A 26,390-nucleotide genomic window follows, 5' to 3' on the forward strand; every position below is an offset into this window, starting at 1 on the left:
ATAGCACTGCAAATGCTAATAGTTTGTGACTAATTTGATAACCTGAACTAAAACTCATAAAATGTTTACTCTTGGATCTGTTTTTCTGATAATCTAGACTATAAAAATAATGTAATGAATAAAATGTTATTCATAAAGATGTTTAATTTTCAGTGCTTTATTTATGTTTTCTTTTTTGGTCAACATCTCTCTAATCCTCCAGCCTCTGGTAACCACTATTGTATTTTGTTTCTATGAGTTTGGCTTTTTTTGATTCCACATATCAGTGAGATTAAGCGGCATTTGTCTTTCTGTGCCTGGCTTATTTCACATAATACAGTGTCCTCCAGGTTGATCCATGTTGCAAATGACAAGATATCTTTCTTTTTAAAAGCTGAACAGTATTCTATTGTGTATATATTCCATTGTTTCTTTGTCCATTCATCCACTGGTGAACACTTAGGTTTATTCCATAAGAGTGCAGTCATCTCTTCGACATGCTGATTTCATTTTCTTTGGATGTATATCCAGTATTGGAATTGCTGGAGCATATGGTAGTTCTATTTTAATTTTTTGAGAAGTCTCCATACCATTTTCCAAATGGCTATACTAATTTACATTCCCACCAACAGTATACAGGGGTTCCCTTTTCTCCACATCCTTGCCAATACCTGTTTTTCATCTTTTCAATAATAGCTGTTCTGACAAGTATGACAGAATATCTCATTGTGGTTTTAATCTGCATATTCCCGATTATTAGTGATATTGAGCATTTTTAATATACCTGTTGGCTATTTGCGTGTGTGGTGTGTTTTTTGTTTTTTTTTTTTTTTTACTTTTTATTTATTTTTATTTTACTTTAAGTTCTGGGATACATGTGCTGAACATGCAGGTTTGTTACGTAGGTACACATGTGCCATGGTGGTTTGCTGCACCTATGAACTGGTCATCCAGGTTTTAAGCCCCAAATGCATTAGGTATTTGTCCTAATGCTCTCCTTCCCCTTGCCCTCCCACCCAACAGCTTCCGGTGTGTGATGTTCCCCTCCCTGTGTTCTCATTGTTCAACTTATGAGTGAGAACATGTGATGTTTGGTTTTCTGTTCCTGTGTTAGTTTGCTGAGAATGATGGTTTCCAGCTTCATCCATGTCCCCGCAAAGGACATGAACTCATTCTTTTTTATGGCTGCATAGTATTCCATGGTGTATATGTGCCACATTTTCTTTATCCAGTCTATCATTGATGGGCATTGGTGTTGGTTCCAAGTCTTTGGTATTGTAAATAGTGATGCAGTAAACATACATGTGCATGTGTCTTTAGAGTAGAATGATTTATAATCCTTTGGGTATGTACCCAGTAATGGGATTGCTGGGTCAAATGGTATTTCTGGTTCTAGATCCTTGAGGAGTCGCCACATGGTTTTCCACAATGGTTGAACTAATTTACACTCCCACCACCTGTTGTCCATTTGTATGTCTTCTTTTGAGAAATGTCTATTCAGGTCCATTAACCATTTTAAGATTGGGTTGTTTCTTACTATTAAGTTGTTTGAGTTTCCTCTATATTTTGGATATTAACTCCTTATCCAGATACGTGTTTTGCAAACATTTTCTCCCATTCCACAGGTTGTCTCTTCATTCTGTTGGTTGTAGAAACTTTGCAGAAGCTTTTTAGTTTGATATAATTCCATTTGTCTGTTTTTGCTTTTGTTGCCTGTGCTTCTAAGGTCATATTTTAAAAAGTCATTGCCTATGCCAGTGTCACAGATTTCTTCCCCTAAGTCGTCATTTGGTAATTTTACAGTTTCAGGTCTTACGTTTAAGTCTTTAGTCCATTTTTCAGTGATTTTTTTATGTGATGTGAGATGAGGGTCTATTTTTATTCTTCTGCATGTAGATATCCAGTTTTTTCAACATCATTTTTTGAAGAGACAGTCCTTTGTTGTGTGTCCTCGGGATCTTTGTTGATAATTGATTGTAAAAGTATGGATTTATTTCTGAGCTCTGTATTCTGTTCCATTGGTCTATATGTCTGTTTTTGTGCCAGTACCATAGTGTTTTGATTACTGTAGCTTTGTAGTAGATTTTGAAATCAGATAGTATAATGCCTCCAGCTTTTTCTTTTTGGTCAAGATTGCTTTGGTGTCATGCATTATTTATAATAGGAAAATATTAGAAACAACTTCAGCATTTAGCAATGGGGGTACACTTCAATAATATACTATTTGATGAGATTTTTCAGCCAGTCAAGAGATAATTTTATGTTAAGTAGTTAAATTGCAAGGCACTGTCATAAGCACCTAACATGTGTTGTTTATTGCACATGATTCCTATAACAGCCTTATAAGATAGGTACAATTATTATCTTCATTATGTCAAATGGAGAAGTGAGACATTGAGGAGTTAAGTCATTTGCCTAAAATCTGTCACAGAAAATGGTAAAAATAGGAGGTTAGAATCCAGGAAATAATACAGAGGTTATGATGATGAACAGTCTGTATCCATGTCGGGTTCTGCCCAAGGTAGTGAATTAGCAGACCCGTTCCCCTCCCCCGCCCCCAAAAAGACTGCCAGGAAATTATGCCAATAAGCTATCAGGGACTGGATTAAGGTAGTGGAATTATGAATGATTTTTTTTCCTATTTACCAAATTTGGTAATCGGATTACATTTCTTTACCAATGGGGGTAGGAGGAATAAGCCGTTATTAAGTCAGGGTCCAGACCCCTGGTCTCTCAGGACCTGGGATACAGCCTAGTACTTGCTGCCTCCCTGACTCATTTCTGGCGAAATTCACATCACACTCCTTTTATCTGAATCAGTGAGGGTTGTGTCAGCAGCTGAGTCCCTGGCTTGGATGTCCTGGAATCCAGGCCTCCCATCCCCCATCACCAGCTCCCAGGGGCCTCCCCTTCGGTTCTCCTCCTGGAGAGAGAGGAACAAAGACTAGGGGGTTGGGGGTGGAGGGGAGCCATCACAGGAAGGGGGAGCGACAAAGTAAATATTGGTCTGAGGCTTCAGGCTTTGTTCAGAGACCCAGTTTATGGAAGCAAAGGTTTCCATTTGGAAAACGGAAGACACTTTGTGGCCAGTGCCCAAAACAGCCTCTCACGAGCAGGCCCTGGGACTGGGTGAGAGGGCTGAGCCAAGTACCCCTCATTGTTTTGGGAATGACTTAAGTTTATGTTTAGGATCCACCGCTTTCAGGTGGCCACAGGATGCTCCGATGCCCAGCGCTTTTGCCTCCTCCCGCTCCTCTGCCTGCTGGGGCGTCCTGACGACGTCAGCCTGCAAGGATGGAGTTCCTGGCAGGACCATAGCCTTCCATAAGAAACCAACAAATGGCCAACAAAGTTGAAATCCTGGTGTTTGAAGGTCAGAATATCTTGGAATCTTGTGAAATAAATGCCATCGCTGCATACGTGCTGGTGCAAAATGATCTCAGTGTGTTCAGTGTACCTGGCAGCATGAGTACAAAGGAACATTCTTTTCTTTGTATTACTTTCTCCATTGTGGTTGTATTAAATATTAGCAAAGAAGTGGGAGAGGCAGAGAGCAGCCAGGCAGCAAGGCAGTCATGTGGCCCTGGAATTAATCTTTCCCCAGGCAGACAACTGCACCGTGACCTTCAGCACAAGAGCTCTGAGTTCTAATTCTGGCTTAGCTGGCCCACTTGTCTTTAAGAAGGTCCCCTGCCTTTTATTTTGAGATAAGCCTCTCCACCTAAAGGTGTGTTCCTTACTCCTGGACCTGTTGGCCAGCGTACTTTTAGGGAGTGCCTCTCCAGCTGGCTTCAACATGTGGGGACGTAGCGGGGCTGCAGCCTGCGCTGTCCAGCTGTGATGCTTCCCAGCGCCTCCAGCTCCCCTTTGCCTTCCCGCGGGCTCACTGAGCATTTGGCTGAGCCCCTGCCAGCTGCTGGATGTGGGGAGGAGGAGGCATGCTCGGCCCCTGCAGTGGCTTTACTGCGTGTGCTCTGTGTTACTGTGACGCGCAGCGCAAGGGGAAGAGGCCCCGTGACAGAGGGTTAGACGAGAAGGGAACGTATAGCCGAAAGGCTGGGAGACTTTCCCCTTCACAGGCATGGGGATTCTGAAGAAGCCTCTATTCATGCCTTGGGGTAGTTGGTTGATTCCTGGGGACTAGATGGTACCCACTTTGCAGGAGGGGATGAGCGAAGAAGGAAAGGGCAGTTCATGAGACCCTAGCATATGTCCTAGGTGCTCATATTCATTACCAGTGTCTATGAAACTGAACTGCACATTGGCATTCCATAAATATCCATTGAACAAAATATCTCATTTAATACCCAAAGCATCCAGGAAAGAGTATCATCCTCAGTTTAAAGGCCTAGCAACTGAGATCCAGAGAAGTTAAACGACTTGCCCCAGATCACATAGCAAGCCAGAGTCAGTGCATGGATTCCTGACCTGACTGTCCTGCTAAATAGTATACAAGCCATTTCCATTATATCACAAATAGAAGTTTTGAGTCTCTAATATGTACAGCTGAGAATACTGTCATTAGACAGGAATAGAGGCAGTTTTCCACAGTAGGTGGTTTTTGGCCTTTTGTGAAATACCTGAGGATATTTCCTCTGATCTGTTTGGAACTAGGTTTCCCCCTCTCCCTGAGCACTGGCTGCTACACATACAATCTGGTCTGCTACGGGTCATTGGTTGCAGTTTGCCTTTGGCTCCGATCAAAATAGAAAATGAGCCAGAGCATGGTGTGTCCTGTCTCTGCATGTTCCTACCTTATTCATAGTGTTCCATCTTTCTTTTAGGTTATTAATTGCGGATTTATTTCCATAGTCAGACAAGGTCTGACTTTGGGGCCAACATATGTTGGACCCGCCTCCTTCTCTGCTGAAGATTCTCTGAAGACAAAATGTGCATAGGCCGTCTCCAGGATCTGGATTTTGGGGGGATTATTTGGGACCTTTGCTTCTGTCCTCTCAGGCTACCAGGCTTTCTAACCTTCTGTTGCTAAATAGGGCCACAAAAATGAATAGGAATAAGAGAACCTGAAGTTCAAGCTGTGTCTTTGGCTCTGTCTCTTTGGATGGGACTGCCAAGATACTTGGTGTGACAAAAGGATTTGAAATAGTCGGCTTGTTTTTTCAGTTTGAGGTTGTTCCGTTGTAACTGGTCTCGATTTTGGTAGCCGACATTATCGTTGACAACCTAGAGACTGAGTAGACCGCCACCTCCATGTCTGGTAAGATGGTATATGGAGTTTTATGTAATTAAAATATTTGATGTAACCAGAACACAACTCAGGTCACAATTTGTCCCTGTGTCTCATGATGACCGAAAGCTTTTGGGGTGGTGATTGCTTGGTTGTGGTTTTCCTGGACCCAACTTGGAACCCTTAAAGCCTGCCACGTTATAGATACTCTGGCTTCAGTAGGGCCCTTTATTGAAATACCAAGTGCCAGGACTGCTCCAAGGGTGAAAATGAGATGGGTGTTCTGCCAGGTAGTTTAGTGAAAAATCAGTCAATCCAGGATCACACTGACTGAATGCTAGGCAAAAGAAACAGTTCTTTTATTTGTTTTCATTTTTTGCAGAGTTGGAGGTCTTACTATGTTGCCCACACTGGTCTTGAACTCCTGACCTCAAGCAATCCTACTGCCTTGGCCTCCCAAAGTGTTGGGATTACAGGCATGAGCCACCGTGCCTGGCTAGAAACAGTTTTTTAAAAACTCATTCTAGTTGGGAAGAGAAGACTAATACACATGAAAGAAAAGTATACAGTAGATAGCATGTAGTAAACATAGTCCTTATGCTACAAAAGGAAAGGTAGTTGAAAATGAACATTGGGTTCTAGGGGAAACTCTTAAGTATGTGCCAGTCTTTGCTCAGAAGTACAACCTGATTGGCTGTGAGACTAAAGCCAACTAATAGCTTTCAGCAGCCCCTCGGGTGTGGGCTGCAGATGGTTCCCTAGGAAGCTGGGTTGACTCCTGCTGTGACCAGCTGGGACTGCCAGGTAGGACCTGAAGTGGCTGCCAAGGGGCTGCCACCCCACCGTGAAGAGAAAATCATGCAGTCTGAAAGCCTGACTGCTTTGGATCAAAATCATACCCTGTAATATATTCTAGTTTTTAACTACTTGGGTTTTCCTTAATTACTTAATCTCTGCTGAGAACCCAGCTGCATCCATCTCTTCTAGGTCCAGAATTATCCACAGTGTCTCATGAACAGAAACAGCCCTGTCAACAGAAAGTTAGCAGACTTGTCACGTAGAGTTGTGCACTGGCAGGTTAGCGGGGAATGTGTTCATTCATTCAGCAGATATGCACTGAGTATCTGCGAGGTGTAGGGCTCGCCTTCAAGCCTTGAAGACGAAGCAGTGAGCAAAACAGAAAAGAGTCCCTGCCCTCATGAAACTGACATTCTTTGGGAAGCTTATAAGACTGAAGCTCGTGAACAGGTTGTTCATCTTGTAGTCTCAGCTGGTGACCCTCCATGCAGGCTGCTCCCTGTGGCAATTCCTGGATTTTCCTTTCAGGCAGGCTCAGAGCAGTCATCTGCTTGAAGAGTCTGGGGGGTTTGTCTGAAGCTACATTTGCAGATCAAGTGCTCCCTTATATTTTTTGTAGGATGCAGTGAAATTACTGGGGAGAGGGTTAGCTCAAGTCCTTGGTCCTTGGTACTGTCTCTGGTTAGCAGTGGATTCTGGGTCACTATAGGGGTTGGGAGGTTTAAAGCAGGAGGCAGAATGGCAAGAGTAGCAGCCCCAATAGGCTGCATTTGCTCCCAGTGCCACTTGCATGATCTTTCTCATCCCGCTGGCTAGACTAGTTTGTTCACCGGCAGCCCCTGCATCAGGCTATGAGGACACCCTGTCTACCTCCTGTCTCCATCTCTATACTAACCCATGTGCCATCAAAAGCGACTGACTCTTTCTTTGCAAGGTTCCTTTTCCTTCCTTCCCTCTAAGCTAATAGCTTGGCTCAGTCTTGCCAACAGACCCTCCCCTTTTTGCTGGAGGGCTTTGGCATGCCCTGTCTCTTCTCTGGGGCCACCCAGGGAGTTCCTGTTTCCTTTCTGTGGGAGGTTTCCAATTCTTAGTTACAGCAGAAGAGCCTGTATTTTTTAGCTCACTCCTGCCCACTTCTGGTCTAGAATGATTTATGGCTTAGGTGTTACAAATGGGAGTCCTGGAACTCTTCCCAGAGTCTCTTAATTCCATTCTTGTGGTATATGACGTTCTAAACATTAAAATGATGTAATATATAATTTCCAACCAAAACAAAAGAGGAGAGCCCTGCCAGCCAAATTCCTCCCTCCTCTCCATACACGTTCTTCTATCGCTGTGCAGTGAACCCTGGGAAGTGTTTGTCAGTCAGCTTCCTTGTTCTCCTGGCTCCTTACTCCCCAGGGACCACCAAGCCACAGACTGCACAGTTTGCTCTGAGGGCATGTGAAGTGGAAACTAACCTGTGCCTGCAGCAAGCCCAGACCTTCTACAATCATGTCTACCAGTGGTGAAAGTCGGTTCAAGATGAGTTGGACACGACCAAGAAAAATAGGGAACAAATATGGCAGAGCTCCTCTCTGGCTACTGTCTACAGAAGGAGGCTAATAGCAGCAGACCTGGTGAGAACGCTGGGCCAGTGGCCCGTGGACCTGCCTGCCCCAAGGCAGCAATCATAGGAGTGGGGTCAAGGAAACACTAAGGAGGTAGACCTGATAGGACTTTTTAAGGAGGAGTGGCCAGGGTTCTGGCCGATTGGGAGCCTGGAGAGAATGGAATGGCATGAGTTCAGTTTTGGGGAAGTTCAGTGGTAAGACTGTTTCTAGTTTCTCTTCTGGAAGCTCATAGATATAGGATCTGTTCATTCACTTGATTTGTGCCTCTTATTTGGGCTTCAGGACACATCTGTGGCCAATCGCAATTAAAACACCATGCCCAGTTAGCCATCATCGCCTCTCGGAGCTGTCTGCTTTACCAGGCTAAAACAATGATCTTTATCACCAGTTGTAAGTGATTTTAAAAAAAAAAAGTGCCCTTCCACGTTGCTCAGAACTTTGCTCTCACCATCTTGACCCTCACCAACAGGTCAGGTTGTTTTAATAATCTAGTGGCTGGTAAGTTTTCATCCTTTGCAATAAAAAAAAAAAATCACTGATTTGCATAGTGCAATGCCATTTGCCTACTTTGTTGGGGGTGGGGGCTGTCCTGTTCATTGTGGATGTTGAGCAGCATCCCAGAATACCAGCAGCTCACCAAATACCAGCAGCACCTCTCCAGTTGTAACAACCAAACATGTCTCCAGACATTGGTTCCCAGGGGGAAGAATCTCCCCTGGCTCCCTTACATGACTGTCAAGGTGATTATCCTTGATATGAAAAATCAAATGGGTTATCACTTTTCTTTTTATAGAGGCCAACGCCCAACTGTGTCAGACCTTCTTTATGAAAATATAAGCATTATTTTTTGTCTGAGTTTGTAGAAAGGCAGAGTTCCTGTCGGGGGCTCATTACAGCTGTCGGTGCCCACACTGACAGTGGCACTGTTAGGGATGGAGCCCCTGAGCTCGGGGGAGACAGCGGAAGCGTGCAGTGTCTGTTTAATGTGAGTGAGGGCTGGCATGCTGCTGGCAGCTCTCAACAGTGAAGCCTGCTGCTCGATAAGGCATTATTATCAGAGCCTGGGGGCATCTAGGGAGCAAAAGATTAGCTGACTGAGCATATATCTAAAATGGGTTATTTTTAAAAAGCAAGCAGTAGAAATACTGCAGCTTGTCTTGTTTTAGCATTTAATAATTACACTTTCACTTTACCATCAAGGCATTGAGTCAGTGGCGTTTTATGAAAAGCATCCTCCCCACCCTGAACTTTGTGAGTCAGATTCCCATCCTGTGTGTGGTACATGTGGCTGAATTGTACAAACAGATAATCAGAGTTTTACAAAACGGTTCCCAACCGGCATGGAAAAACGTGCTGAAAGCAATATGATTGTGCTTTGAGGGAGAGCCGCTTGCTGGCTTTTTTTGTTCTGTTTCCCGTACATGGAAATGCCACTTCAACTTGAAATGTGGATACCTTACCAGAGGATTGCTTGAGCCCGGGAGGTTGAGGCTACATTAGTGAACTGGGATTGCACCACTGCATTCCAGCCTGGATGACAAAGTGAGACCCCTGTCTCAATTTTTTACAACCCACAAAAAAAGAAAAACAACAAAACAAAAAGTAGACACCTTAAATGCTATCTTAAGGCTGAATGGTCTCTAAATATTGAAGGTGGACCCTGGCCAACAGAGACATTAGCTGTTTGTGTACTATAATGAATGGTAATAGTGTACTTATCTTGCATTTTAAATTCAATTCTGTAAATGTTTATGGAGCATACATTATGTGCCAGGGATGAAGACAAAAGAACAAAATGTGGACCTGCCCTTTAATTGCTTACAGTCAAAGGTCATGATAACACCATGTGATAGAGAGAAGAAAGTCATGGTTGATCCTCGTGGAGGTTGGAAAGACTTCCCAGAGGAGGGGCTGTCTGAACTGTGTTTTGAAGATGAATAGGAACCCTGTAGTCACAGGAGGAGGGCATAGACTCCCAGACAGAGGTAACAGCAGTGCAAAGGTACAGAGGCTTAAAATTGTAGGACATGCCCAGGAAACCCCAAATGACTAGATGAGGCAGATTTGTAAGAGGGGAAATGGTGGTGGTGGGGGGAGGGTGGTGATGAAGCAGCAAAGTCATAATGTGTCTGATGTCCTTTGCTGAGGAGCTTAGACTAAAATGTTTAGGTAAAAGGAGCCAGCAAAATCTTTAAGGGAGGAAGTAACATAAGATTTGCATGTTAGAAGGCTCTCTCTGGCTGCTATCTACAGAGGGAGGCTAATGGCAGCAGATCTGGTGAGGATGCTGGGCCCGCAACCTGGAGACTTGCCTACCCCAGGGAAGCAATCATAGAGTGGAGTCAAGGAAACACTAAGGAGGTAGACTTGATAGGACTTTTTAAGTGGGAATAGCCAGGGCTCTGGCCAGTTGGAAGCCTGGAGAGAATGGAAGAGCCTGAGTTCAGTTTGGGGGAAATTTAGTGGTAAGATGCTCGTTTGTCAGAAACACAGTTGAGATGGGAGATCAGTTTGGTGTCATCCATGTCCTCTTGGTAACTAGAAACTATAATATAAAATCTTTCAGGCCAGGCACAGTGGCTCACACCTGTAATCCCAGCACTTTGGGAGGCTGAGGCGAGTGGATCACCTGAAGTCAGGAGTTCGAGACCAGCGTGGTCAACATGGCAAAACCCTGTCTCTACTAAAAATACAAAATTTAGCCAGGCATGGTGGCACACACCCATAATCCCAGCTACTCGGGAGGCTGAAGCAGGGAGAATCGCTTGAACCTGGGAGGCAAAGGCTGCAGTGAATCAAGATTGCACCAGTGCACTTCAGCCTGGGCAACAGAGCGAGACTCTGTCTTAAAAAAAAAAATCAAAAATCTTTCAGTAGATGTTTATAGAGAGAGTGAAGAGAGGAGACTTGAAGAAGGAATTCTAAGTAAGGGTTAAGGTTGAGTGGAAAAAGAAGAAGAATCAGAAGGAAGTGGTTTCATAGTAGGATAAATCAAGTGCTGAGATGAAGTCAGTTCACTAACAGACTCAGAGTTCTATTGGATATGGCATGAGGTTCTTGGTGTCACCATCTTAGGATCTGCTCATTTTGGGGGTTTTAACAACCCATCTGAACTCCACTTAGCCAACTGAAGCTTCTCTTCAAAGTTAACACAATGTGCTTTCTCCCATATAAACCTTTTAAGCTGTTTCTGGTGACTACTTCTCTTCCTGTTAGAGCTCCACCTCTTTTTAATTTAACCTCTGTATCTTTAGAGTAAGGTCTGCAACTTTCTTCCTTAATGGACAGTGGAGATCAATATGTAATCCAGATTGCAAAAATGGTTTGGGAACACTGCATGTTCTCACTCATAGGTGGGAGTTGAACAATGAGAACACATGGACACAGGGAGGGGAACATCACACACTGGGGCCTGTTGGCAGGTGGGGGACTAGGGAAGGGATAGCATTAGGAGAAATACCTAATGTAGATGACAAGTTGATGGGGGCAGCAAACCACATGGCACATATATACCTATGTAACAAACCTGCACATTGTGTACATATACCCTAGAACTTAAACTATAATTTAAAAAAATTTTTTTAATGGTTTAGGAGGAGGTCGTGGGCACGTCATTTGCTTGAACAGATTTTGTTCCCCAACAAAAGAGAACCAGAGAAGAGTTTGTCATGGCTATGGTGGAGGAATCAAACTCAAAATAACACGTGAAAGGCACATTCCACACGGAAACTTCAGCCCGTGCATCAACACTGCACATGGGGAGAGGAAATGAATTCTCAGCCAGTAGATTCCCAGGCATCACCTTGAGGCAGATACGGCATATTCTTGGCCATAATCTCTACTTCTCTAACTGGACAAAGTGTCTAATCAACTATAACCCTAGTATCTTCCCACATGGCAAAAGTGTCAAATTCATACATAGATCAGAGGGAGAAGTGAAATTGTGGTTGTCTTAAAAGTTTACAGTTTAGGGATCTCTGTCATGAAAAATGATCTAAATAAATGAAATGGTATTTTTACTCTTTATCCTATAGGCCCTTAGAACAAACTAAGCCCTTAAATATCCTATTTGATGCTTAAACCAAAATCTTTATAAAGAAAATTTCACTATGTGAAATGGTGACTTAAAGAAATCCTATTGTGGATGCTTTTGTTAAGTTGCTAAACCTTTTTTTAAAAGTAGATAGTCTTCCAGGATATCTTCTTTGTGACTCTTAGTGTATTTCAAATGTGGGTAGTTTTGACTAGGAGGTTTGTTCAGACGTTCTTGTCAACCACTAGGGGGTGCTCTAAAGATTAATGATGTCTAAATGATTGCCCAATCAATTAAAACACCGTGCCCAGTTAGCAATCATCTCCACTCAGAAATGCCTGCTTTACCAGGCTAAAAAAAATGATCTTTATCATGGCATAAAGGCTATCATGTCCTCATATATTCATTAACCTAATTAGAAGTCAAGCTAATTGTAGGACTTCATAGAACTGGCATTGGGAATAGTATGCAACTGTTTAAAAAAAATCATGTTCTTGATGACTAATTATATCAGGAAATAATATGCAATGTAAATGAAAAGAGAAGCGTATGTTTTTTGCTTTTTCCTTTCTGTTTTTAAAACATGCTATAGAATGTTAAGTATGATTAGGACACAAAGGAAAAATTAAATATAGTTAACATTACCTTGAAAATTTCTTATTTGCCCTGAAATCTCCAGTTCTTTGAAGCTAAAAGTTTGAGACTTCTATATCTGATTGTCAGGATTAGGGTGATTTTATTTTCATTTTCTTTATTTTCTTCTCAATTTTCTATCTATTTACTTTGTAATTACATTTGAACTATGGATATATAATTAGTTTTATAAGTAGAAAAATAAAAGCTTTATAAAGGAAAATACAGCATCAGCAGACCTGGTTCTCCTACCTAACTCTTCTACAAACTGTTTTAACTATGGGCAAGGTACTTCACTTCTTTGCCCTTTGCTTCTGTAAAATGGTTGGGTGAAACTAATCTTGTCAGTTTGTTCCAGCTCTTCTAAAGTGCCAGTTTAATTGTACCAGGAGACAAAAATGGTTCCTGTTATATTCACTCCTGAAGCATTTATTAACCCTCACAATTGGCAAGGCACTGTGCTTAGTGCTATTAAAGATATTTCACTTAGCATCTGGGCTCTGCCTTCAAGGGTTTCAGGTCCCCCGTGGAGAACAAGACCAAGTGCACAGATCCAGCCCAGCCCTACACCATGGTACTGGAAAGCTGTATGTGGACCAGAAATGCCAAAGGAGGTTCCATCAGGAAGGGTGGACTTGTGCTGTGACTCTGCTATGCCCCCTATCATATGTTACCGCTTATTTATGCTTTAAAGAACATCCTGGCCTGGATGTTTCACAGTGTGTTAAACTGCAAGCTAGATTTCCTCTTTGTTTCCGTAGTCTAGTATATATATGCCAGTAAGGCTTGTCGGGTTTCATTATGAGAGATGGCTATAATGCATCCAGATTACCAGGAAAACACTTGGTCTTTGAAAAGAGCTGTGTGTCCTTCCAGGTTTGAAATGCAAGGCCCTAAGGGTTTGTTGTATTCAGGACATATTTCACCTTCCCAAAGACTAGTCTCTGAGCTCAGACAGGATGTGTCTTGCCTGTGGGCTTGACACAGGGGTTGCTGGGTGATTGAATTAACCTTTGACATCTTCTGGGCTGTGCAAAATGATAAGTCAAAAAAAAATGCAGCCATTAGCCTCCTTCTCATTGTTTCTTCCTTGAAGGCTGTGTAATCTTTCTTAATGTGGTTAAATTCAAGTTGTTTCCAGTTCAGACATGGTGCAATCAGATTTCCTCATGAGGGTGCTTTTCCACTGTGACCTCTTTGACGTCAGTAACTGTTTCCTGTTGATTTGAACTCCCTACTCACCCCGTAGATGACTTTGTCTGAGAAAAGTAATAAAGCAACGGTATTTAGGAGAAGTTCAACACTGCTATCTGTTATGGAGATTTCCTTCTCCTTCCCCCCAGCCGTCAGTAGCACTCTGCAGCTTTTCGCACAGCATGGGCTTGTTATTCATATAGATATACTCCAAGGCAGTTCTTAGAGCTTGGGTAAGTAAGAATAGATGTGGCTCCCAGCTTCACATTGCCTTAAAGCAATAGCTACATTTTTCATAACTTACATGTTATGTCTATCTTTGAATTATTTCCAAAAGGTAATCTGCATCCTCACGAAAATTCTGAGTATGGTGACTCTTTCCTGCTGCCTCGGTTTCTGGAATAATACATCTTCAAATGCAGTCTTTAAATCATAGAGACAACAGATTTTTACTTTAAATGGAGAAAAATCTTTTGCAATCTGGTTCTGAGATTGAATCAACTTTATAGAAAGGGAGAATAACTACTATAAAAAGTCTTGCTTACAGTAATATGTTTGTAGTACATAGGAGGGCATTTGTTTTGCAATAATAATTATTATAAACCCCTTAAAATAGAAAATATGAATTACCAATCAGTGTTAGAAAACTTATCAGAACTGAAACCTTGGTTAGTATGTTTTGGTTATCAAATCTAGGTTTGTAACCCCTTGCTCAGCAAGCATTTCCCAGAAAGAAAAGTCCTTATCCGGTCAAGGCCATTACCATATAGCATCAGGAAACGTCCCTGTGTCCCAGCAGCTGGGCCAGGACTCCTTCCACCTCCTTCGACCCGCTATACCCCTGTCCCACACTGAGGGTTGGGGGAGCTACTGCAGCTGCTGTTTCGGCTGCTGTTTCATTCCTGTCCACTTGTGTGTGTGCACCTCTGCCAGTCTTGGAGGTCCATGAGGGAGGCATCACCTCTAGACCCAGGGCACGTAGCTCACTGCCACGTGTGCCACAGCCACAGCCAAGGGGCCTTCCTATGCCTCATACAGCAGGCCCTTTGGAGCCCTGGTAGCAGTTGGCCATGGGGGCTGAAGCTGCAGCAGATGCACTAATGATGATGAGGATAATAATAGTTGCTAACATCTCTTGAGCATTTCGTTTATGGTATGCCAGACACTATTCGAAGCTCTTAGCTTAAATCATTTAATCCTCACAAACCTGTGAGTTGGGTTGTCTTATTATCCCCATTTTGCAGATGTGAGTTTTGTCAGAGAGAAGCTAAATATAGCACAGCAGGAGTTGCTCTTGGACCTCAAGCATCCTGGCCCCAGAGTCCAGGTGTCACTGCTGCCCTGGGCTTCCTCTTAGTCATACCGGGACTTGGGCACTGGGCACAAAGTCTCCTCTTTATATAATGTAGTGGTACCAATAGCTTCTATTGATTGAGATCCTTTTCTGGGCTTGGCACTGTGTGAGGCACTTGGCTTCTGGTTTAATCTTTACATGATCACTGTAGCTATAGGTGTTATTATCCCAGATTTAGAAATAAATAAGGAAACTTCTTACACCTTAAAAATTGGTGTGTGTCATCTACAGCCATCTGATCTTTGACAAACCTGACAAAAACAAGAAATGGGGAAAGGATTCCCTATTTAATAAGTGGTGCTGGGAAAATTGGCTAGCCATAAGTAGAAAGCTGAAACTGGATCCTTTCCTTACTCCTTATATGAAAATCAATTCAAGATGGGTTAGAGACTTAAATGTTAGACCTAAAACCATAAAAATCCTAGAAGAAAACCTAGGTAATACCATTCAGGACATAGCCATGGGCAAGGACTTCATGTCTAAAACACCAAAAGCAACAGCAGTAAAAGCCAAAATTGACAAATGGGATCTAATTAAACTAAAGAACTTCTGCACAGCAAAAGAAACTACCATCAGAGTGAACAGGCAACCTACAGAATGGGAGAAAATTTTTGCAATCTACTCATCTTACAAAGGACTAATATCCAGAACCTACAAAGAACTCAAACAAATTTACAAGAAAAAAAAAAACCCCATCAAAAAGTGGGCAAAGGATATTAACAGACACTTCTCAAAAGAAGACATTTATGCAGCCAACAGACATGAAAAAATGCTCATCATCACTCACTATCAGAGAAATGCAGATCAAAACCACAATGAGATACCATCTCACACCAGTTAGAGTGGCAATCATTAAAAAATCAGGAAACAACAGGTGCTGGAGAAGATGTGGAGAAATAGGAACACTTTTACACTATTGGTGGGACTGTAAACTAGTTCAACCATTGTGGAAAACAGTGTGGTGATTCCTCAAGGATCTAGAACTAGAAATACCATTTGACCCAGCCATCCCATTACTGGGGATATACCCAAAGGATTATAAGTCATGCTGCTATAAAGACACATGCACACATTATTGTGGCACTATTCACAATAGCAAAGACTTAGAATCAACCCAAATGTCCATCAGTGACAGACTGGATTAAGAAAAGGTGGCACATATACACCATGGAATACTATGCAGCCATTAAAAAGGATGAGTTCGTGTCCTTTGTAGGGACATGGATGCAGCTGGAAACAATCATTCTCAGCAAACTATCGCAAGAACAGAAAACCAAATACTGCATGTTCTCACTCATAGGTGGGAATTGAACAATGAGATCACTTGGACACAGGAAGGGGAACATCACACACCAGGTCCTATTGTGGGGAGGGGGAGGGGAGAGGGATAGCTTTAGGAGATCTACCTAATGTAAATGATGAGTTAATGGGTGCAGCACACCAACATGGCACATGCATACATATGTAACAAGCCTGCATGTTGTGCACATGTACCCTAGAACTTAAAGTATAAAAAAAAAAAAAAATTGGTGTGTGTGCCAGGCATGGTGGCTCACACCTGTAATCCCAGCACTTTGGGAGGCCGAGATAGGATTGATTGAGCCTAGGAGTTCAAGACCAGCCTGTGCAACACAGAGATACCCAGTCTATACAAAAAATTTGCCAGGTGTGGTGGCACACACCTGTGGTCCCAGCTGCACAGGAGGCTGAGGTTGGAAGGATCACTTAAGCCCAGAAGTTCAGCGCTGCAGTGAGCCATGATCCTGCCACTGCCCTCCAGCCTGGGTGACAGAGTGAGACCCTGTCTCAAAAAGAAAAGCAAAAATTGTATTTTAGCTGAAATTCTCCTGGTAGCAGAAAATTTACTTCAGGTAGTAAGAAAACTTACTTAAGGCTATGCAAAAAAAAAAAAAACTAAAAATAAAGATTCGGAGGTACAACGGATGTCTCATGCAACCGAAGGGCAGGAATTGGCCAGGTCTCGGCTGATCTGAAACCAGAAGGACATGAGGAGCCCTGGCAGTTTTGCTCTTGGCTCACTCACCCTCCCTGATCTCTTGTCTCTGCCTCACTCTATGTTTCTGCTTCATTCTTCTCCTTCACGCATCCACCTGTCCATTCATCCATCCACCCAGTTTTTCTCCACTCTGTTATACCTAGGCATTTCCCACATTTACACTGCAAAAGCAGTTTCCATTTCCTAACCCGTGTTTCCTCAGTTCCTGCACACAGCCCAGACTAAATTAAAAGCTTTTTATCTCAGTTTCAGTTTTCTGGAAAAGAGACTCTGGACAGGCGCAGCTCTATCTAACTGGTTGTGCACAGATGCTTGCGTTTACCCATGTGGCTGGGCTGGAGAGTGGGTAAATGCTGAGGAAGGGATCACCATGAGCTGAACAGATGCCTCCAAAGATGTTTGCCCCAGTGACCCTGCAGGATCTTGCCCTGGTCCATGCTTGCTCTCCAGTCACTTTCCTTAGGTAGCATTATCTTGTCACTTGTATCATCCTGGCATAGCACTTTCATCCACCCAGGTATTATGTCTCTGGTTCATACAAATTGCCCATCAGCTTTAACTTCTATCCAACAGCCCTTAATGAGGGAACCTTAGGGAATGCACCCTACTTATACTGACAACCATTATTCAGGGGATATTTTTAGCCCCTTGGGCCTGGGGAAGGAATAGTTCTGAACTGATAGCGAGGACAGAGAGTGGACCCAGACTGCAGCAGGTCAGTGTCATCAGAGCAAGTGATGACAGGAATTCTGTATTTACCAGGCAGCAGCTCCTTGGCCTCCCACACCGGGTATGGGACAAAGGGATTTCTGAGTTGCTTTCACTCCCACAGGTGTTCATCACCCCATGTTAATGACTTGTATTTGTGGTTGGCTGAATCAGGGACAAAAGAGAGGAGCAGGGACAAAGGGTTTTAGAAGTGATGTTAAACCGGTTTCCTGACCCTGAGATTTCCTACCACACAAGTCAGGGCAGACTTTACCTGACAGAACCAAAAGCCTCAGGTAAGGCTGTACAGATGTGCAGGCTCAGTTTCTAGGAAACTGGACTTTAGAAAAACCAAAATGGTTCTATGCACAGATTTAAATACTGAAACAGTCATCTTTGCCATCTCTGTCTAGAGTGGGATTTGGGAAACTCCTCTCTGCCATAGGAGTGACTCACTACAACCATAATCCATCTTCCAGTACCTCCCTAAATGCAGGATTTCCAAAAAATGCTTCACCTAGTTGCTTCACAGTTGAATTTGTGAAGCATGATTTGGTGTTTGTCGAGTCATCAGTGATACTAATTCTTAAATAGCACAGACTGAGAGTAGAGCTGTAGGTGAGAGGTTTTCTTTTGCCTCCTTTCAGAACTTCAAATACAGGTCTTAGCTTTGTAAAGGGCATTCACTAAATGTGAAAAGTTTTACTCCTTTGGAATTAATTCCAAAGGGGTAAAATTTTGCTGGAGTGATTTGCTTTTGTAGCTGATGTTGTTTTATTCTATGTGGCAAGCTCCAACATTACTGGAGTCTTTTTCAAGCCAAGCACCATAGCTGCACCTGTTTTACTCCAGGCACTGGGCTTATAATTCTAGTACAGACCAGTAGTGAGTGATCATGTTTATTAATGGCAGCTGAGACCCTGCACGTCTCATTTGTGGGTGACCTGAGATGGAGTGAAACAAAGCACCCCTAAGTAGCTTTTTGCTTTTTCTGCATTTCATTTTGAAAATAGCAGTACAGTTACAGCGAAGCCTCACACTCACGCACTCCAGCGCTTGACAACCTGCCTGCCTTTGCAGTCCCTCCCATCTGCCTGACATCTTACACTTCAGCGGCACAGTCTTCCTGACACCTCCCGCCTCAGTCCCCACTCCAGCCTGACTTGCATGCCCTCATCCTTCTAGGCTGGGGAATTGGCTCCTCTTAGAAGCTTCCCCCACAAACCCCACCTGCCAAATTCCACCTCCAGGCTGCTCAGATGCCCTGCTCGGTGTCCCCATAACACCTTCTGTTCCCCTCCACTGCACTTAACACACTGTGGTGATATGCTGTGCCTGCATGTTCGTGAGCTTCCTGAGAGCAGTGTGGAGTCGTATTAGTTTTAGGAGGCTGGGTCCTTACCCAGGCCCTAGCATACCATGTGTGTGTTTAGTAAACATTTGTCTTGTTCAGAACCTTAAAGGAACCACAGACGATCTCTGCAATCTGTAGTATATGCTGTAAAGCCTGCGCACCAGGCTCCAAGTGGAGCCGCTGGGACCCGAACCAGAGCCAGCCGATTCTCAATGTGGATGCCGTTCCAACAAGCCCAATGGCCTGGTTACTTCAGGCAGCAGAAAGGCCATTATGGGACATGGGTGGTTACTCGTTTCCCTTATAATGGGCAGCAGGGATGCAACAGTTTCTTTTTGTAGCTGCTTTCCAACTCCCATTGCCTAAACAAGGGCTCTCTCAAACAGCCTCACAACTGTGTCTTTCCCATGTCTTATCTTCCGTCTTTCAGATGAAAATAAGAAACACATGGAGGAAGCACATGTAATACACACTCATCATAGAAACCTTGAAAGATACTGAAAAGTATAAAGAAGAAATGTCACCCCCGATCCCACAACAAAAAAACTGACTTCTGTCACTCTGTAGCCATCTTTTTTGTCCTTTCTGTGCATCTATCTGCATTTTTGGCTATAACTAAAATCACTCTGTACATTCACATTTATGATCTTTTTTTAAACTGAAAAATACCTACGTGAGAGCACAAGCATCGGCAGCTTCAGCAGCAGCTATCACTTATTGCACACTTGCCCGAAGGGAGTTCGAGATCAGCCTGGGCAATGTAGTGAGATCCCGTCTCTACTAAAAATAAAAATAGGACATACTTAATATAATTTTATTTCTGATGATGACTCCTCACCCCATCACCACCTGATGATGTATGGGTCTTCTTTTCTTTCCTTTTTTTTTTTTTTTTTTTTGAGACAGTCTTCCTCTGTCTCCTAGGCTGGAGTGCATGGTGCAATCTTAGCTCACTGCAACCTCTGCATCCAGGGTTCAAGTGATTCTCCTGCCTCAGCCTCCGAGTAACTGGAATTAGAGGCGCATGCCACCACGCCCAGCTGATTTTTTTGTGCTTTTAGTAGAGACAGGGTTTCACCACATTGGCCAGGCTGGTTTTGAACTTCTGACCTCAAGTGATCCGCCCGCCTCAGCCTCCCAAAGTGCTGGGATTACAGGCATGAACCACCGCGCCTGGCCTGCATCTTCTTTTCTAAACACTAGAGATTTTTTTGTCATTTATCTCCTTCTCTTCAAAAGTAATCTTGGAGAAATTGCTGCCAAATCTTTCCCTCTCTGCAGCAAACATTTGTAAATGGAGTGAACAGAAGTGCAGGTCAACATAGGGTTTCCTCACAGCAAAAACATTTTGCTTGTTGATAAACATATCTTTGTTTTTATGCCTGGTGACATTATTTGAGGTCTTTGATAGGATGGACCAGTACTCTGCATTAAGTTGTTGTCGTGTCTCAGCTGGCCTATGTCTCCTGTCTGCTTCAAGAGTTGCTCATAGCCTGAGGGCTGTGAATTACACCCTGTGTTCCAGGTGGTGCCAGACGGGAGGTTAGAAATGAGACTCTGAATGAAAAGAAACAGGTACGGCAGAACCCATCTTTCCGGAATTCTAAAGCTTAAGGTCCCTCACTGTGTAGCAGAGGTGAATCTGCCGGAGTCTGTGCATTATCTGAGAATCTGCCTCCAGGATTGTGGATGGGGCTGGGCTGAAGCAAGCCTAGAGGGCAGGATTTTTTCCCCCCAGATCTGGAATTTAGCCCACACCCTGGCTTTTAGACTTTAGGCTTTCGATGCCGGCTGCCTTAAAACTCTTGCCAAGTGCACCACTTATAGCAGCCTAAGGAGTGGCCACTTCCCCACTGACCCAGTTCCAGTAGCCAGGTGTTCAGAGCAATTGGAATTCATGTGACTGCCACTCAGATCCACGAGGAAGATGAACAGGCTGGTTAACAAAAACATGTAAGACTGACCTCCTTGCCCAGAGATGGTTCAGGGTGGCTTTTCACCTTAATTTTTACCTCAGGCCGTCTGTGGCCATCCCTCCAAATGGACAGCCACAGCATTGGCATAAAAACTTACTATGCAGATGCAGCTTTTTGGGATGTTTCCTGTGTGTGTATATCCCCTGCCCACCCCATTGCTAACCTGCTAATTCCACCTTAATCCTTCCCATTTACAAAATACAGGACAGCCATTGCTCATCAAAGCTTGTCCCACCCAATTCTGCCTCTCCCCTTGTCAGTCACCCTCAAATGAATGCCAGCAGCTTAGTCAGATGGCTTGCTGTATTTACATAGTTTGCCTGTTGGCTTAGATTGGCCAACCTGAAGAGTTGTCTTGGTGGTGGTGGTTTTTGTTTTGTGAATCTTGCCATTCCTTCTTCACTATTAAATTCTTGCTTCGCTTTTAGCAGAAAGAAGTGTTTAATAAATTCAGGGGATTTTTTTTTCCTTCTAATTAAAGCGTTAGTTAAAATAGGGCATATGAGGTCACAAGCCGTGCTTCCTTCTGATAGGGATCTGCGTGGTTACACCAGGGATGCAGTGGGAGCTGAGCAGGAGCACGCACCATGCTTTGCCCATTGTTCAGCTGTGAATGTGTGGAAACACCCTGTGCAAAGCCAGTGGCACTGACAACCACAAATAAAGACAGGTTCAAGACTGGGTGTGGTGGCTCACGCCTGTAATCCCAGCACTTGGGGAGGTTGAGGTGGGAGTATTGCTTGAGCTCAGGGGTTCGAGCCCAGCCTGGGCAATGTAGTGAGACCCCATCTCTACTAAAAATCAAAAAAATGAGCTGGGCGTGGTGGCACATGCCTGTAGTCCCAACTACTCAAGAGGCTGAGGTGGGAGGATTGCTTGAGTCCTGGAGGTCAAGGCTGCAGTGAGCCGAGATCGCGCCACTGCACTTCAGCTTGGGTGAAAGAATAAGACCCTGTCTCCCCTCAAAATAAAGATAGATTATGCATATCTGCATCCTTTGGTTAAAATACCAATTTCCTCACAAAATAATCTCCAATCCCACAAAATGGTATCACGGGTCCCAAGTCAATGGCACTCATCCTGTGGGCCTTAGCTCACGTTTCACTTGCTCAGAGACGTTGTCTGACCCCCAGGCAGGTGACCAGATGTCACACTTCCTCCACTTTTCCTTCACAGGATTTACCAGAATTTGTCGATTTGCTTGTGTCACTTTTTTTTTTTCTTTTTGGAGTAATGTGTTTCTCACACCAAACTCTGTATGGGGAGAGGCTGTGTCTGCTCTACTGTCTATTGGATCTCGCATCTGAACTCAGCACCAGCTAATTAGGAATTTCATAAATGTCACAGGAAGGAGTGAGGAAACCCATTGATCTTAGAGGTGCTTGAAGCAAAACGTTTTACACTTAGATAAATCTTGGATCACTTTTTAAATGAGACCTACACATTTCTTTCATGAAGCAGTCGTGATTTCCATAGCACTTTATTCACACCACTTGCATAGTACTTAGTACACTCCATAGTGACTTTTATTTTAAGAGTCCACTTTACCTGCTAGGTTGAGAGTCACTTAAAGGGGAGATGGCATCTCGCTCATTTCTACATTCCCACTCTTGACTCAGTCTTTTGAAGGACTGAGTGGTATTTCCAATGTGGATGCTACCATGAGGCTGTCATTTGCCTTTTTTTTTTTTTTTTTGGAGGAAGGAGTCTTACCCCTGTCGCCCAGGTGGGAGTGCCATGGCACAACCACAGCTCATTGCAGCCTTTACTTCCCAGGCTCAGGTGATCCTCCTGCCTAATTTTTTTTTTTTTCCTACAGACAAGGTCTCACTATGTGGTCCAGGCTGGTCTTGAACCCCTGGGCTCAAGGGATCCACCCACATAGGACTCCCAAATTGCTAGGATTACAGGCATGAGCCACTGCACCCGGCCTCCACATCTGTTTGACTGACTTGTCTAAAGGGGTGTTCTTTTTCTGTGATTGTTCTCTGCCCACTTGTGAGAACTAGAGCACCTACTAGGTGTCCTTTACTTTGGATAATTAACCCCACATGTTCCAGATTAAAGGCATATACCTTTCGATTTACATTCTCTCTCCAGGTACCTGACCTTTAAGGAACAGAGCTGGAACTCGAATCAAAGGTTTCTGATGCCTTCTGTACTTTTGATTTCATGTAGCAATTCAAGGCTGTGTGGAACTAACTACAGGATATCCAGGTGCTGCTCCGCCCCAGGGCTCTAATCCCACCAGACTTGTTGCACTGCACTCTGACCCATGGTCAGGATGTTTCCTGGAATACATCCACTTGACAGTCTCCTCTCTGTGCCACAGCCCTGGGCAATATGATGCTGATGGAGCTCTAGGTTAATTGCTACACCACATTGGACCCTCTCTTGTGTTTGTATCCAGGATCGTCTGTTTTTTGTGATGGAGTTTGTGAATGGGGGTGACTTGATGTTCCACATTCAGAAGTCTCGTCGTTTTGATGAAGCACGAGCTCGCTTCTATGCTGCAGAAATCATTTCGGCTCTCATGTTCCTCCATGATAAAGGAATCATCTATAGGTGAGTTTTGGTTGCTGCCCTCACTTCTAATTCGCTGCCTCCTCCACTCTCCTGGCATGATCCATCCTTCCACTTCTCATGATAATCAGTTGAAACCTTTTTTGGAATTAAATTCACAGAAGTTTTGTTTTTGTTTTTGTTTTTGTTTTTGTTTTTGAGGCAAGGTCTCACTCCGTAGCCTGAGCTGGAGTGCAGTGGCGCAATCATGGTTCACTGCAGCCTTGACCTCCTGGGCTAAGCAGTCCTCCCATCTTGGCCTCCCAAGTAGATAGCTGGGACTACAGGCATGCACCACTACACCTGGCTAATTTTTAATTTTTTTGTAGAGACAGAGGTCTTGCTATGTTGCCCAGGCCTCACAAAGGTTCCAAGGATCCATTAGGATAAATGAATGACAGTAATAAACACTGCCTCCAAACTAAAATTTGCCCCACTTGGTATTCATAAAATAGGCCCAAGAGGCTCAGAAGAGACTATTTATTCATCAATTGGTTCAGCCAGAGTTTATTAAGGACCTGTCATAGCCAAGCCCTGCAAGATGCTAAACACAGTGTTGTTCTCTTTTTTTTCATTTTAACATTTGAAGTGAATCCCTTAACCATGATTCTATTCCATTTTAAGAATCTACATCTTAACTAAAGGGTGTGGCTAACCTGCTCTAAGTTGCTATAAGAAGAATCACAGTCATGTGGAGCATGGCTCACCAGTCAGGAAGTAGGTGAGCCGCTCGTGAGCAGTGTCCTGCATGATAATATCTTCCGTGTGTAGCCCCCTCCCAAATATTATCTGATTCTCCATTTTGTGACACACAATCTTTTGATCATAATATACCATACTTTGAATGGGCTCCAAATCTGCTTGATGTTGTTAAGTCTCAGAATTCAACAGATATCAAATGTAACTTTAGTCAGAGAGAAGGTCAGAGACAGTGAGAAATGTAATAGTGAATGTTAGACAATTTTTATTCTTTTTTTTTTTTTTTTTTTTTTGAGACGGAGTCTCGCTCTGCCGCCCAGGCTGGAGTGCAGTGGCCGGATCTCAGCTCATTGCAAGCTCCGCCTCCCGGGTTCACGCCATTCTCCTGCCTCAGCCTCCGGAGTAGCTGGGACTACAGGCGCCCGCCACCGCGCCCGGCTAGTTTTTTGTATTTTTTAGTAGAGACGGGGTTTCACCGTGTTAGCCAGGATGGTCTCGATCTCCTGACCTCGTGATCCGCCCATCTCGGCCTCCCAAAGTGCTGGGATTACAGGCTTGAGCCACCGCGCCCGGCCGACAATTTTTATTCTTAAATTTTCCTGGTTTTTTTTTTCTGCTGTCAGTGTCCTTCTACTCTTTAAATCATATAACCTAATTGCCACATATGCTCTTTTTTTCTTTTTTATTGTTTTATTTATTTTTTCTTTTTTTTTTTTTAAGACAGGGTCTCACTATGTTGGCTAGGTCGGTCTTGAACTCCTGGCCTCAAGCAATCCTCCCACCTTGGCCTCCTAAAGTGTGAGCCACCGCACCCAGCTCACATAAACTCTTTTTCTCTTAAGATGCAATTGTTGCTTTCCTTAGAGAAAAATTTTCATATATTAGGGGCATGAATGCCAAAGTAAAGGATTTCCTGATTGAAATTTGCTATTTATTAACCTTGTTAAATGCAGTTCCTTTCATAAACTCATGATAGTATTGACATCATTATTAAATTATAAGAGCTTTAAAAACAGTGAATATTCTTAAATACTGTGGGAGTCAAAACAGGAAGAGAACAAGTAGTAAGTCTCGTAGAGAGAATGCAGTAGGACTGGTGGTTGGTGCTGGAGTGAAGTGGGAAGGCAAGCACTGCACAGCAGGTGTGGCAGGCACCACAGAGGCACTTCCTCTAATTCATTCTCAGTGCAGATCCCCCAGACCTCAACTTCGTACAGTGCATTTATCACAGCCTCATGGCACTGTGCAGGAGGGAGGAGGGTGCAGAGCTGGGAACCAGCCTGGATAAGGGCAGTCGGAGCCACCTGTTTGAATGCAGTCCAGGATCTCTGCTCGTTCTTAGGTCACGGGGCTGCTGCAGGTTGATTAGGCAGCCTGTTTTGAGCTTTCTTGACCAGGCTGTGGAGATGAGAGCATTTTTTTCCCACTCTCCACTTTCTTCCCAGTGTATGATTTGTGGAGGTTGCTGGTATGATCTCTGATGGTGAAAGGAATTAAGCGTCCTCCTTGTGCTATCAGACTCTGGACAGTGAGTTCCATTTTTGTGCTCCTCTCTGCGGCTAATCCAGCCATCTCCACTCCGCATGCCCCAAAGAGAGACGTTTCCACATGTAGTTTAAAAACTGCATATAAGTAATGACTCCCCTACTTGACAGGGACTTCTCTTGCAGATCAAAATAATATTAACAACAAGACCTAAACTGAACACTTGGGCTGGGTGTGGTGACTCACACCTCTAGTCCCAGCACTTTGGAACGCTGAGTGGGGAGGATCACTTGAGCCCGGAAGTTTGAGGCCAGCCGGAGCAACATGAGGAGACCCCTATCTCTATAAAAAATATATATATATACACATATGTATTAAACAAATTAGCCAGGCATGGTGGCAAGCACCTGTGGTCGTAGCTGCTTGGGAGGCTGAGGTGGGAGAATTGCTTGAGCCCAGGAGGTTGAGGCTGCAGTGCGCTGTAATTGTGCCATTGCATTCCAGCCTGGGTGACAGAGCGGACCCTGTGTGTTGATCAATCAATAAATCAATAAAACAAACACTTGTTACAGGAGCAGCTCTTCCCTTGCATTCCTCTGTTAATTCTTCTAACAATATTATTTTATAACAGTAATAGTATCCACATTGTTCAGATGAATAGTTAGGTCTTCCAAAGACTTCATCACCAGACTGGTAACTGGTAGTGAAGTCAGAATTCAAACCATCGTCCTAACCACTGGGCTCTACTGTCTCCTCAGGGGAGACTTGAGGATTTAGCGTACACTACAGAGTCAGCC

General features: G+C 43.7%; 1 protein-coding gene across 7 annotated transcripts in view; it reads left to right on the forward strand.

The window, feature by feature from the left end:
* PRKCH (protein kinase C eta) overlaps positions 1 to 26,390 on the forward strand; it is a 233,293-nt gene that overhangs the window by 144,651 nt on the left and 62,252 nt on the right. For all 7 annotated transcript variants that reach the window (XR_013396298.1, XM_077941097.1, XM_077941098.1 and 4 more), the window contains exon 10: positions 23,258 to 23,412. Coding sequence is in view for 6 of the 7 variants with exons in the window: in XM_077941097.1 (XP_077797223.1) it covers positions 23,258 to 23,412 (155 nt within the window). In the remaining variant the exon portion in view is untranslated. The remainder of the gene's footprint in view (positions 1 to 23,257; positions 23,413 to 26,390) is intronic.

Source organism: Macaca mulatta, chromosome 7 (assembly GCF_049350105.2).
Source record: "Macaca mulatta isolate MMU2019108-1 chromosome 7, T2T-MMU8v2.0, whole genome shotgun sequence".
In the NCBI taxonomy this organism is placed as follows: domain Eukaryota; kingdom Metazoa; phylum Chordata; class Mammalia; order Primates; family Cercopithecidae; genus Macaca; species Macaca mulatta.